Source organism: Babylonia areolata, chromosome 29 (assembly GCF_041734735.1).
Source record: "Babylonia areolata isolate BAREFJ2019XMU chromosome 29, ASM4173473v1, whole genome shotgun sequence".
In the NCBI taxonomy this organism is placed as follows: domain Eukaryota; kingdom Metazoa; phylum Mollusca; class Gastropoda; order Neogastropoda; family Buccinidae; genus Babylonia; species Babylonia areolata.
The window spans coordinates 18,825,177-18,839,457 of NC_134904.1; the positions used below are offsets into that span (position 1 = coordinate 18,825,177).

At 45.9% G+C, this 14,281-nt stretch overlaps 1 protein-coding gene across 4 annotated transcripts; it reads right to left on the bottom strand.

The window, feature by feature from the left end:
- Positions 1 to 815: 815 nt before the first annotated feature.
- On the bottom strand, positions 816 to 12,430 carry LOC143274868 (uncharacterized). 4 transcript variants are annotated; one of them, XM_076578832.1, is made up of 4 exons: positions 8,156 to 12,430; positions 6,638 to 7,106; positions 5,230 to 5,547; positions 816 to 3,518 (listed from the first exon to the last, which is right to left on the bottom strand). In XM_076578832.1, the coding sequence occupies exons 1-4, from the start codon at positions 12,414 to 12,416 to the stop codon at positions 2,237 to 2,239; spliced, it is 6,330 nt and encodes a 2,109-aa protein (XP_076434947.1). In that variant the 5' UTR covers positions 12,417 to 12,430; the 3' UTR covers positions 816 to 2,236. The 4 variants fall into 4 exon arrangements, with proteins under 4 accessions (XP_076434947.1, XP_076434948.1, XP_076434946.1 ...); XM_076578833.1 differs by having other exon boundaries at positions 816 to 3,514; positions 6,638 to 7,115; XM_076578831.1 differs by having other exon boundaries at positions 6,638 to 7,115.
- Between the last annotated feature and the right edge of the window lie 1,851 nt (positions 12,431 to 14,281).

The window sequence follows — 14,281 nt, forward strand, 5'->3', positions numbered from 1 at the left end:
TGCGAGTGTGAGTGTGCGCGCGCATGCATGTGTGTGTCTAAAAAAATGTATGTTTTTAAGGAATGTATTTTTTTTAAATCTCAGCATTATTTACTTGATATTTTTATTGTTTGGTTAATCATGCTTTTTTATTCATTCTGTGAACGCATTGGATTGAGCTGTGGTAATGTTTTATGTTATGTTTATATCTGGCTCGATGATGAAAGGCGCTTTGAGCAGCATTAGTACTGGATATCGCGCCATGGAAAAGTTACGAATTATTATTATTATTATATGAGTGTGTGTGTCTGTGTGTGTGTGTGAGTGAGTGAGTGTGCGCGCGCGCCCCCGCGCGCGTGTGTGTGTATCTGTGTGTCTGTGTATGTTTCTCTGTGTGTGCGCGCGCGCATGTGTGTGTATGTGTGCGTGTGCGTGTTTTCGCGCACATGCGAAGTGTTTGTGTCTGTGTGCGTATGTGTGCTTGTTTATGTGCTTGTGTGTGATAGGAATGCGCAATGTGTACAGTGCGTGAATCATTTGTAGTGCATATTTTGAAGGAGACGTTTTAAGCTGTAATCGCATTATCATACAGATAAATGTTAACATTGAAATGTTCAAGATCGTGCTGCAATTTTGCCTGGTACAGAAGAAAAATCGAATTTCTTGGAGCTTGCTTTTCATTAAAATGAAACTGACATTCCTTATTGAGTGACACACACACACACACACACACACAGGGGGCATGGGGGGACGGACATGCAGGGACAGTTTTAAATAAGAAAAACGCTAACATCTTTATATTCATACTTTATTTGCTACAAACGACATACATAAGATTCAACACTAACAGGCGTACCCCCCCTTTTTTTTTATGGGAATCGGGGTTAAAAAAAAGAAAGAAAAAAGAAAGCGCCTACAAAAGCCAAAATAAACAGACGAGACATGGAGTAACTATGGTCATTATTATTATTATTATTATTATTATCATTTTAATGCATCATAACAGTCAATATATATTTTCGAACACTGAAATCTTTTTATGTTTGGGATGGCAAAGTGGAAGAAACATAAGACTGGGTTACAGGGTAAAAGCGAGAGACACGAAGAGGGAGAGATTTTCAACTTGTTTACGTTGTTTTTATCGTAGATTTTACTTTTTCAAACATGGTGTGGAAAATTTATTTATCTGTGTGTGTTTGTTCATGCGTTCATTTGAATACTTAATGTATAGAAGCATTGAGGCAGTATGAAATGGAATGTCAACAATCAGCAGCATGTTACCATAAGCAGTGATGGTTTAATTATTCTGCTCTGAGACAATGAGGTGCACACTTATTTTACGCAATACTAGTTTCTCTGTACATTCAATATATTCCTGAAAGACACTTTGTGAGAACAGCCGGATTGTCAGCACACCTTAAGTGACTAGAATGAACTCATCAGTACATTCACATACCAAACAAAAACGATTGTAATGTATATGATAAAAATCCGTTCTGCTGTGTCTAAGTTATATAAAAGGAGAAACGAAGATTGTTACACTATACTTGCGGCTATTATTCTATGGGCAGCATGACGAATCTCATGGAGTAAGGACTGTATTCAAGCATCATCTAGCATTAACACTGAAAGAGCACAAATATTTTCAAAGATTTGAAATAGTAAATGGATACGGAATCAACGCAGGTAAGAAAATCGTGGGTTTTGTTGTTTTAAATGATCTTCCTAGCATCAGTGAAGAGAAGATTGATCACCAGACGATACGCTTCGAAGAATCATAACACGTGCAAGAGAATGGGAACCTTCAGGTCGAATGTCTGTAACTCACTGACAGTAACATTTTTCAAAGAGGACTGGATAAAGACTGGGTCGAACAATTTGAATGATTAAAATCATACATACCTACGTTGTTGAACAGAATCGTGGCTTTCGGTTTATACGTGAAGTTTTATTTACTCGTGAAAATGACCTTTCTTTTTTATTTTTTCCTCAGCATTCAGGATATGAGCTGTTCTCGGCCACTGTAGTATGCTGGATGTTAACATGCACAGATCAAGACATACTGTAAGTCCAGTCACTGTAGTATGCTGGATGTTAACATGCACAGATCAAGACATACTGTAAGTCCAATCACTGTAGTATGCTGGATGTTAACATGTACAGATCAAGACATACTGTAAGTCCAATCTTTTCTAAATCAAACATAACGCTGAAGCCGCTCACTTCTGAATTCTACATAACATTTCAAGCAAGAAACTCAATATGTGTGCCCGTCATCAGGCGCAGAGCCTATGTCCTTGCTGCTAGAACGCCCGCCGGACTGCTTCCTGTTCCAGGGGCTGGGGTTCCAGGGGGAGGGTGGCGGTGTCACTGGTTCTGCCCCTCGGCCTCTGACCGCCTCAACATCTCCAGCAGGGTCACCACCTTCCTGACGCAGGGGTCCTGGGTGGGGCCCGAGGGGCGAGTGCCGGGGGAAGGACCAAGGTCTCCCGTGACCCGACCCGGCGGCTGGGAAGTTCGAGGGTCCTTCCATCCCGGCTGGGAAGTTCGAGGGTCCTTCCATCCCGGTTGGGAAGTTCGAGGGTCCTGCCATCCCGGCTGGGAAGTTCGAGGGTCCTGCCAACTTGGTTGGAAAGTTCGAGGGTCCTGCCATCCCGGCTGGGAAGTTCGAGGGTCCTTCCATCCCGGCTGGTAAGTTCGAGGGTCCTGCCATCCCGGCTGGGAAGTTCGAGGGTCCTGCCATCCCGGTTGGGAAGTTCGAGGGTCCTCCCATCCCGGCTGGTAAGTTCGAGGGTCCTTCCATCCCGGTTGGGAAGTTCGAGGGTCCTCCCATCCCGGCTGGTAAGTTCGAGGGTCCTCCCATCCCGGCTGGTAAGTTCGAGGGTCCTTCCATCCCGGTTGGGAAGTTCGAGGGTCCTTCCATCCCGGCTGGTAAGTTCGAGGGTCCTTCCATCCCGGTTGGGAAGTTCGAGGGTCCTGCCACCCTGGTTGGGAAGTTCGAGGGTCCTGCCACCCTGGTTGGGAAGTTCGAGGGTCCTGCCAAGCCAGGGAAGTTGTTGGGCGGGGGGTCCACGCCTTGGTTCCGGGATGGGGGAAAGCTGGCCAGGTCGTCCCTGGTTGGAGCCACGTGCCAGTTGTTCTTGTCCCACCAGGGAATTCCCCCCCAGCCTTTCCCGGACGACTGACCGCCAAAACCCCAGCCGGCCCCGTTGTTGTTGCTGCTGTAGGGTCCCACCAGGGCAGGGTTGAAGGGCGGGCCCAGTCTGCCCGGGTACTGCCCAGGGCCCACCAAACCCTGCTCGTTGAAGGGCGAGGGGCGGGAGGGCGTGTTGCCTGGGGAGAGGGACCCCGGCTTGCTGGGGACCAGCTTGTGGGCTGTGGTGGACGTGGGCGACGCCAGGGGGTCGTGGCCGGAAGATCGGCGGCTCCGGCTGACCTTGGGGTCCCCGTGGTTGTGGTACTGGATCCGGTAGCGCCAGGGGTTCCAGAAGCTGTTGGGGTTCCAGCCCCACCAGGGAAAGCCACGCCACTGGGCCTTCCTGGGGAGAACCGAGCAGGTCATCTTATCCACAACAACACACCTTGCTTCCACAACACACCTCTTACCCACAACAACACACCTTGCTTCCACATTACCATCAACAACAACAACAACAACAGAAACGTTTCTGCTAAACACAATTCACGTGTGTGTCATGTTTTTCATATACTGTAAAGATGTACCATTTATTAAAAGCGTACATGAGAAAAAAATAGTACAGCTATAAAAACATAAAACTTTCCAAGGCTATTCACAAAATGTGGATTAGAAAAACTTGATCATAATCCATGATATATATATGTGAGTAATATGAATATAGCCATTTAGAAAAACATTTAAACGTTCCTAGACAATTCGCAAAATGTGGATTAGAAAAAAAACAACTTGATCAATACCCATGCTGTGTCTATCAAATCAGTATCAATGTGCACACTTTTTTTTTTTTAATGAAAATACAAAACATTGGCATATTAAGACAGTGTGCTGTTTTAATTTTGTTTATATATTGACTGAACTGCACTGATCAGAGACAGGTCTAGATGTTGAAACAATTAAGTCTCCCATCCACACCCCAGCTCCTCCTTTCCGATAAAAATCCCCTTTTATTTTAAGTTGCAAAATAGAATGTGTGTCAGACTTATGCCTGCAAACATTTCACATGGTCTTTTGTGTGTATAAGCATTAATAATCTTCTTTTGACCCTGTTACTTTTTGTTTTGACGAAAGAATGTCTCATGCTCTTCTTGTCATAAGAATTATATCGTTTAAGCTACTATTAGCAAAATGCTGAGCATCCTCTTTTTCATTTATTGGTTGTTGCGACTGCGTTCATGCTATGATGTTTAATGCATGTTCAGCATGGTAGCTCAACTGAATAAAACCTTCAAGAAAATGCTTTTGTGAAATGAGAGGGAAAGAGAAAGAAAGGACATTGTCATTGACACTCATCACCCAGGCCATCGAGTGTGGAGCACTGCAGACCTGGGACACAGTGGACCAGAGTTTCAAAGCTAAGAGACTAAACAGACATGCTTCTTGCGCATTATCGTTTCGGGAGGGAAAATCGTGATTATTGTTATTTGTTCAATCTTTGGGGTAAAAAAGTAGCAAGGGAGATGAAATGGCAACTGCTGTCAAATGTCTGGTTTCATCTCACTCTCCAATACCTTTTGTATTAAATTGTTTTTTTCTTCCGAGTTCCAAGAGGAATATGAATCTCAATTCCTACTTCTGTTTTTTGCTACAACCCATATTTTATGTGCGGGGAACACAAAAGTATTAACGTACTTTGGACAGTCCACTCGATTCGTGGCTTTAAAGTCGATCTAAGATTGGCTTGACGTCAACATAGATAGCGGAGAGAGAGAGAGAAACTCAAAACGTTTTGTATTCAAGAATTGAGCCTATTCTTCCAATCTATCCTTGGTCAAGAAAGAGGGAGAGAGAGAACACTGAACACTGATTGATTTTAATGACTTAAGCCGACATCCCCTATCATAACAGATGCAAACAAAACACATTTCCGATAATATTCGACAACAAAATGTAACTGTTAGTATGGATGGTGAATACAAGTATTAACTCTGCACTCAACTTGTATCCATCCCTGACACTTTCATTGGTTTCCCACCACCCAAAGGGGGGAGGGAGAGAGAGATGACATTGGGGGTGGGTGGGGGGGGGGAACAAAAGACAGAAAAAGGAATCACCCATAAGAATCCCAAGGGTACCCCGGAAACTGCCTGTACCAGGGACCAGCCGAGGACCCCCGCGTTGTGACCACTGGACGGAAGAAGCGTGGCGGCCGGTACCAGTAGCGGGCGGGGCGAAGGACAGAGAAGGAGGGACGGAAGGACAATGGCTGGAAGCGGAAGGAGGCGTGGTAACGGCGAGGGGGAGAGAGGACGTAAGGGGGTAAGCAGTCCCCACAGTCCCGATCGTGGGGGTGGCCAGGAAGAACGTCCATAACATCTACGTCTAGGAACTGGGCAAGATTCCACCAGTCCCGGGTGTTCAAAGGCCGGAACCTGAAACAAGTCAGGTGTTCAGCTGAAAATATCAGGGGGACTCGGTAACACTTGACTGAGCGAGGGATGAGGTTGGCAATGAAGCAAGAATGTATGAAACACACAAAATAAACAAATAAATATATACATGAACAAATAAATAAATGAAGAGGGCACTCAGTAGAATCGCGTAATAACAAGAATAGACAGAACTGGTATTCAAATAAAACCAAGTGGGAGCGCAGTGAGTAGGTATTATCTCCGGTAATGCCTTGGAACACCCAGTACTGTTAAGGACCTCCTGATGTTTGTTTCCTAAACAGTGCAGTTGCTCGCACTATTACATACGCGGGCGAAAAAAATTATGGTTATCTGTGGAAAATTGTCACTGAAATCGGATCTGGCGAATCGAAACTGACTAATCGCTTTTGTCCCAGGCAAGCTCATATTTGCGCTGTCCTCTGTCGAAGGCGAAATTTATTATTTGCTTGTCTTTTCACGGTTAATACAATAACAATTCATGCAGGATAAATTCGCCGTATGTTCTTTATCTCCCAAAACGAAGACATCTTGAAACGGCTATTTTACAACACACAGCATTCACACATCGAAATGTTCGTGTCAGTTGTGATGTGTATTTTCCCTTCGAGCGTGACTACGGCCTGTTGGACCAAACAATCATATTCGCATCGCATTTGGGTGTGAGTTAACAGCTGAGTTTTAAATCCTACACTGTTTTCTGATAATAGCCTGGAAAGTTCGTTGGTGCTTATGTTACGTGCTTAAAAGGCTTTTGATAAAATGTTTATAGTGGTCATAGTTTCGGTTGTTTGTTTATTTGTTAATTTTTCAAAGTTCAGTTTTGTCTATTTGTTAATTTTTCAAAGTTTGAATATTAACATTTCAAAGTAATTCAAAATTATGCATATGTTTTGTTTCACCACGTCGATTTAACAAAAGTTTGTTTTGCTTCGATCTTTAAACCTAACGTTGAAAAAACAAAAAGTTAGATAGAGATACATAAATATGTACAAAAAAAACATATTCAAGGAAAGGATGACAATAACAAAGAGAAAGAGAGTAACAGACACAAAAAGAGACAGAATCTCACCCCGAATCTCTGGAGCTCCAGTCCCCGTCACAATCATCCAGCCAGAAAATCTCCCAGCCCATCTCCACAGGCTGAGCGGAGGAGGAGGAGGAGGAGCTGAAGTCAGTAGCGGGATTCCCCCACCAGTTGCCTCCCCACTGACTCCCTCCAGGCCCCATCCCCCAGGACCCAGATCCCCAGGGGGCGTCCCACAGATCCAGGTCGTTCATGTCGTCCCAGAAGTTGGGCCCGTAGGCCCAGAGGCCGAACCAGTTGTCCCACTGACTGGCGTTTCCGAGCGGCCTCCCGGCGCTGGAGTTGACAGAGGAGGGGTTGAAGAACTGGTTCCAGTAGTCGGGGTTGTTGACGTCGATGTAGTTGTAGTTGCTCAGTCGGTTCTGGGAGTCTCCGTTCTGGAAGCTGTCACTGGGGTTGCCACCTGGCTGACTATCAGAGGAGGTGGTGGTGGTTGTGGAGGTGCTGTCTCTGTCTGTAGGACCTTGGAAAGGGGGGGACAGGGAGGGGGCGAGAGGGGCGTGGGGGGGGGGGAGAATGTTTTGAAAGCAATGTAAAAAGCTGCTGAGAGATATATTTCTATTTTCCCCCAAGAAAGTACACAACATGTGCTTGTTTAAAATACCAGCAAACACTTCTGTGATAGAATCACTGCTTTGAAATGGGTTTTGTTGATGATACATTCGTTCATGGTATGTCTGTATGTAAATATGGTCTCTCAGATATACGGTTACAGTCAAGCGAGGAAAATGTATTTGCCGTTGTGGGATTTTTCCTCCCAGAAAAGCCTGTTATTCTTGATATAATTTTCAAGTTGATATAAAATCATTCCTCCAAGAAAAAAAATCTGAGTAGAACAATGGATAAATCGGCAGTCGGTATACTATCGATTGCTGAATGGTGCATTTAATGTCTTTTTTGTTGTTGTTGTTATTGTTCTTTTTATAAATCAGTAATGACACCATTGCAAACAAATACATATAGATCTGCAAATGACAAAGATTGTTGCTTATCGCCAATCACATCGCGAAGGTCGTGTCTACAAATGACACTTACCATGTGAACCAAGTTCAAAACTTTTACAATGCCAACATGAGTAAATTCCAAAAGAATAGGAGTGCTTGATCCTGTAGACTTTCAGCCAAAAAGTCTTTATGTAACTTGTTAATCTACGAAGCTTGTCGCCATAATTAAAGGTTCTGTGTTTTCATCCCTGTTATTGCCTGTGTGGTCGATTGTATACAATAAATAAATAAATAAATTGAATGTGATTGCATTTTCATATTTTATACGCTGCATGCGAAAATATAGATACATTCCTGATGTTTCAGACAATTGTATTATGAAAAATACTGATTATGTTATTGTTCTGTTATTTCACAGATTTTTTTTCTACAGTGAATTGTGGAAATGGCTTTTTTTTCTTTTTTTTTTTCTCAAATACCAGAAACAATACGCTTGCAAATGGATTGGTATGTGGATGGGTTGATATGTGTAGTAACGAGTTAACATCAGTCAGCCTACCTTTTTGTTCTTGGCCTTTGTCTCTGGAGCCCTGATCGTCGTCCTGCCCTCCTGCCCAGTTCAGGTTCGCACTCCACCCGGAGCGATCCCAGCCCCAGTCACCCGGACCAGCCAGACTCCCCTGCGGATCAACGCCCTGACCTGAACCTGCAGCCTGACCCGAGCCCCGGCCGGGGCTGAAGCCAGGGTTGGGAATCTCGCTTCGGTCAGACGGTGAGGGGTTGGTGTTGGGGTCAGGGGGAAAGCGGGCATCCCTGGGAGGGCCCCATTCTCTGTCTCTGTCCTGCTGACCACGTGCCGGGGCTGTGGCACGCATGGCCATTCTGGGAGCGACCTCAGGACTCGTCGGCGGGTCTTTGCTGGTCGTGGCAGGGGGCGGGGTGGTGGTGGTGGGGCTCCTCTTTTGAAATCGTTTCTCCAGCCTCGCCGTGGCCTCTGGAGAAAAGCGCTTCACCTTGTAAGGCGCGCTGCGCTTCAGGAACCTTCTGTTGGGCTTCAGCATTGTCTGGAAGTTGAGCTGTCGTTGTCCAGGTTGTCTGTTTCCTTTGGTGAGGAGACTGGCAAGAGTGATAACACTGCGCTTCGACCGGTCCTCTGCTTCTTCTTGACTGGTGGCTGTCATGGTGTCTGTTGATGTGGTTTTGTCAGCCATGCTTTTCTCTATCTTTTCTTCGTTGGAAGAGGTCAACGCATCTTTCTTGGAGAAGTAGTAGGAACTTAGAGGATCGAACACGCTTTCGTCAACGTTTCCATTGTTGAAGGGGTTCATCTTCCGAAAATTTTGGAAATTATTCCAATTGTTTACATTCTGCATCTGGCGATTGTCTCTCCAGCCCCAGAACGGCACGTTCTGATACCGATTCCACTGTGGAAAAAACCGATTCTGACTCGATAGCCAACCAGAGGGAAAGTGGTTCTTCCCTTGCCAGTTGGATCGCCGAGGTCCGTACACGTAGGAATCGGGCATGGTGTAACCCATCCATCGACGGTCCTCAAACATGCTGGGGCTGTGCTTCTTTCCTCCCATGGGATAGACACCTCTCCAACCAAAGCCTCTACCCATCCTGGACACTTCTGGGTCGTCCTCCGATGCGTCTTCAGAATCTTCGCTCTGGACTCCGGGAGAATGTTCGCTGCTACGTTTTTGTCTGATCTTTTCAGCATTCGTGGCCTCACCAGCAGAGAAGGCAAAGGAAGGGGAGGGGAAGGTAGCAGTGTAAGCCGTGTTCCAGTTATTCCATGATTTGCCTTCTCCCCAACCATTCCACGTTCTCCAATGGCTCTGAGAGTTGTGGCCCTGGTACTGCCAGCCTTGCCTCATGCCCATGGGCCAAGGGTATACCCTGGAAATCATGGGTGGCATGGATAGATAACCCCTCACCCACCTGGACACTTTAGGATCAACATCATCAGCGCTGGATCGCGTTTCAATGTCTTCTTCAGAACTACGCTTTTGTCGCTCACCTGAAGGCTGTTTTTCAGTTTCTAGGTCACTTTCAGAGAAAGAGAATGGATGGAAGTTGTTGAAACTGTCCCACTTTCTGTCTTGATTTACATACTGGTTAAATCTGTCAGATGGCATGAATTTGTTGTTCATGAATCCAGGATAGAAATCATTGAATCCATTTTTAGGGTTTCCTCCCATCCACCCAGGCATCTGCTGGCCCCAACTGTTTTGTTTCCACATTGGCTGATTGTAGAACTGGTCGGGAACTCTCATCCACCGAGATACGTGTTCATCTTCATCTTCACCTGATGTCTGTCCTGTTGATCGCTTTGATCTGCCGCTGTCAGTAGCTGCGTCTGCTTTGTTTTGCTCCATGGAGGGGGTATTTTCGTCAACCCTTTGCTTCGTATTCTCGGTGGAAGACCCCCTTTTTTGTAAGTACATGAACGGATGCCCATTATAGCTGGGCCACACCCAGTCGTTACCCCTATTTCTTGGTCCCCACACACGATTGTGCATAAAGTAATTCCCCAAAGGCCAGCCATTGGAGTTGACCACGTTGTTCCACCAGCTTGGGGAGTTGTAGGAAAGACCCAACATGCTTCCATAGGGGTAGAGGTATCTGCTGACGGAGTTCATGCCGCCCAGGCTTCGCTTCGTCCTCTTCTCTTCCGCCTTGTCTGTTTCTCTCTGAGCTCCAGTCTCTTCTCCTTCTGGGGCTGCACCGTCAGTTCTCTGTTGTCGAACGTCGGGGTCAGATGCTGGTTTGGAGAACGGGGAGTAGCGAGAAGTGGAGCCACGCCGCATGGTATCATACCACATCTGATTCTGCGCCCATCTGTTACACATCTGCTGAAACCAGTATTGGTACAGTCTCCAGGGCAAAAAGTACCTGACGTAATAGTAACGCCCAAACCTGTCAGAGTAACGCATTCTGTAGACGTTGTCAAAGGGATTTTCATATGCAGTGAAACGAGGTTTGCCACCCCAGTGTCTTGGTTTGCTGTTTACATAAGAACGGTAAAGTCTCCACCACTGCTGCTGATAGGGATTAGCAGAGGAGCCATCAAAACTTGACATCTGCCTGGCAATGTCGGGATCTGATGCTGAATCAGTGTCACTGGCAGACGTTGTGTCCGTGGTGTTTTCTACTGTGCTGTTTTTCGACTGTACAGGTCCCGAGCTGCGTTTCTCTCGCTGCTTCTTTGAGGGATCATCAGAGGCACCATTCCCGTCTTGAGAAAAAGCGAACGGGTGGTCGGACGGAAATCTATTCACGCCGTTCCCAGTGTTCCACCTATAGCCAGCAGAAGGTGGGAAGTCGGGACCACCACTCTGATGGTAAAAGAACATGTTGGGTGAGAACTGTGCTGGGTTTCTGTTCCACATCCAGGTGTTTCTGTTCCAGTTGTGGCTCCAGTCAGCCTGACTGTTCCAGTAGTGAGGTTGGTAGTTGTCATTGCCCCGTATGTTTTGTAAATCAGGTCCATGGGGGTACTGATAGCCATTCATCATGTGTGCCACTTTTTCCTCCATCTTATCATTTTCATCTGCATTCCTCTTGAAGATGGTGTGATGGCCGTTTCCATACTGAGTGTTCTGAAAACGGTGATATGAATTCACGGGAAACCCCTTGCTGAAATGGCTCCATACCCAGTTATTCCAGTTTGGCCAGTATCTGTAGTTGTTCCACATGTTCCACCACTGAGGCCAGTTGCCGCCATAGCCACCCATCATTCTGGAAATCGTATCTTTGTCTTTGGTTTCAGTACCGCGCTTTTCACGACCAACGCGTTCCTTGTCTGATTGTGCTTCCTCATTCTCTTTTGAAAAGTAAAAAGGATAGTAGTTATTCCACGTGGAATACCAACCTTTCCAGTAGCCAGGCCAGTATCTGTAGTTGTTCCACATGTTCCACCACTGAGGCCAGTAGCCGCTATAGCCACCCATCATTCTGGACACTTGGTCTTCCTCTGAGGTATCTGTGCTACGTTTTGTGAGAATGTGTTCTTTGTCCAGATTTTCTTTAGTGTTTTCTTTGGAAAAGTAGAAAGGATTGTAGTTGTTCCACATCCAATACCAGTCGTTCCAGTAGCCAGGCCAGTATCTGTTCTTGTTCCACATGTTCCACCACTGAGGCCAGTGTCCGCCATAGCCACCCATCATTCTGGACACTTGGTCTTCATCTCCATTTTCAGTGCTGCGTTTTTCTCGCACGTGTTTCATGTCTGACTGTTTTTCGATCTTCTCTTTTGAAAAGTGGAAAGGATTGTAGTTGTTCCACATCCAGTTCCAGTTGTTCCAGTAGCCAGGCCAGTATCTATAGTTGCTCCACATGTTCCACCGCTGAGGCCAGTAGCCGCCATGGCCACCCATCACTCTGGAAATGTCTTCACCATCTGTATCATCACTTGTGCTCCTTTTTATTCTCATGTTCGGGCCTCTGTTGTCTTGTCTCCTGGAAAAACGAAATGGGTAGTATGTGTGAAAGTTCCCATGTCTGTTCCACATCCAGTTCCATTTCTTCAACTGGCTAGGCCAGTATCTGTAGTGGTTCCACATGTTCCATTCCTGAGGCAAGTAGCCACCATAGCCACCCACCATTCTGGACACCTGGTCTTCATTTAAACTGTCAGAGCTTCGTTTTGAAATGATGTGTTCCTTGTCTGCTTGTTGTTTGTCCTTTTTTGAATAGTAGAAAGGATAGTTGTTGTTCCACATCCAGCTCCAGTTGTTCCAGTAGCCAGGCCAGTATCTATAGTTGTTCCACATATTCCACCACTGAGGCCAGTAGCCGCTATAGCCACCGAACATTCTGGACACCTGATCTTCCTCTGAAGTGTCCGTGCTACGTTTTGTGAGAATGTGTTCTTTGTCCAGATTTTCTTTATTGTTGTCTTTGGTAAAGTAGAAGGGATAGTAACTGTTCCACATCCAGTTCCAGTTGTTCCACTGGCTAGGCCAGTATCTATAGTTGTTCCACATGTTCCACCACTGAGGCCAGTAGCCGCTGTAGCCACCCATCATTCTCGACACCTGTTCTTCCCCATTGTTGTCAATGCTACGTTTTGTGAGAATGTGTTCTTTGTCCAGATCTTCAGCATTGTCTTTGGAAAACTGGAAGGGGTAGTTGTTGTTCCACATCCAGTTCCAGTTATTCCAGTAGCCAGGCCAGTATCTGTGGTTGTTCCACATGTTCCACCACTGAGGCCAGTAGCTACCATAGCCACTGAACATTCTGGACACCTGGTCTTCCTCTGAGGTGTCCGTGCTACGTTTTGTGAGAATGTGTTCTTTGTCCAGATTTTCTTTAGTGTTTTCTTTGGAAAAGTAGAAAGGATTGTTGTTGTTCCACATCCAGTTCCAGTTGTTCCAGTAGCCAGGCCAGTTTCTGTAGTTGTTCCACATGTTCCACCACTGAGGCCAGTAGCCGCCATAGCCACCCATCATTCTGGAAATGACTTCACCATCTGTATCATCACTTGTGCTCCTTTTCATTCTCATGTTCGGGCCTCTGTACTCTTGTCCCGTGGAAAAATAGAATGGGTAGTAAGTGTGAAAGTTCCCATTTCTGTTCCACATCCAGTTCCAGTTGTTCCACTGGCTAGGCCAGTATCTATAGTTGTTCCACATGTTCCACCACTGAGGCCAGTAGCCGCTGTAGCCACCCATCATTCTGGACACCTGTTCTTCCCCATTTTTGTCAATGCTGCGTTTTGTGAGAATGTGTTCTTTGTCCAGATCTTCAGCATTGTCTTTGGAAAACTGGAAGGGGTAGTTGTTGTTCCACATCCAGTTCCAGTTATTCCAGTAGCCAGGCCAGTATCTGTGGTTGTTCCACATGTTCCACCACTGAGGCCAGTAGCCACCATAGCCACCCATCATTCTGGACACGTTTTCTTCATTTAAACTGTCAGTACTTCGTTTTGATAAAATATGTTCCTTGTCAGCCTGTTCACTGTCCTCTTTTGAAAAGTAGAAAGGATAGTTGTAATTCCACATCCAGTTCCAGTTGTTCCAGTAGCCAGGCCGGTATCTGTAGTGGTTCCACATGTTCCACCACTGAGGCCAGTAGCCACCATAGTCACCATAGCCACCCATCATTCTGGACACCTGGTCTTCATTTAATCTGTCAGTACTTCGTTTTGAAATGATGTGTTCCTTGTCTGCCTGTTCTTTATCCTCTTTTGAAAAGTAGAAAGGATATTTGTTGTTCCACATCCAGTTCCAGTTGTTCCACTGGCTAGGCCAGTATCTATAGTTGTTCCACATGTTCCACCACTGAGGCCAGTAGCCGCTGTAGCCACCCATCATTCTGGACACCTGTTCTTCCCCATAGTTGTCAATGCTACGTTTTGTTAGAATGTGTTCTTTGTCCAGATCTTCAGCATTGTCTTTGGAAAAGTGGAAGGGGTAGTTGTTGTTCCACATCCAGTTCCAGTTATTCCAGTAACCAGGCCAGTATCTGTGGTTGTTCCACATGTTCCACCACTGAGGCCAGTAGCTACCATAGCCACTGAACATTCTGGACACCTGGTCTTCCTCTGAGGTGTCCGTGCTACGTTTTGTGAGAATGTGTTCTTTGTCCAGATTTTCTTTAGTGTTTTCTTTGGAAAAGTAGAAAGGATTGTAGTTGTTCCACATCCAGTTCCAGTTGTTCCAGTAGCCAGGCCGGTTTC

Excerpts from the sequence above, each read along its gene's own strand:
- LOC143274868 (XM_076578831.1), bottom strand. The coding sequence starts at position 12,416 with ATGTTCGGTGGCTATAGCGGCTACTGGCCTCAGTGGTGGAATATGTGG. Across the intron at positions 7,116-8,155 it reads CAAAGGCCAAGAACAAAAAG|GTCCTACAGACAGAGACAGC; the intron begins GTAGGCTGACTG and ends CCCCTTTCCAAG. Across the intron at positions 5,548-6,637 it reads TGGAGCTCCAGAGATTCGGG|GTTCCGGCCTTTGAACACCC; the intron begins GTGAGATTCTGT and ends GACTTGTTTCAG.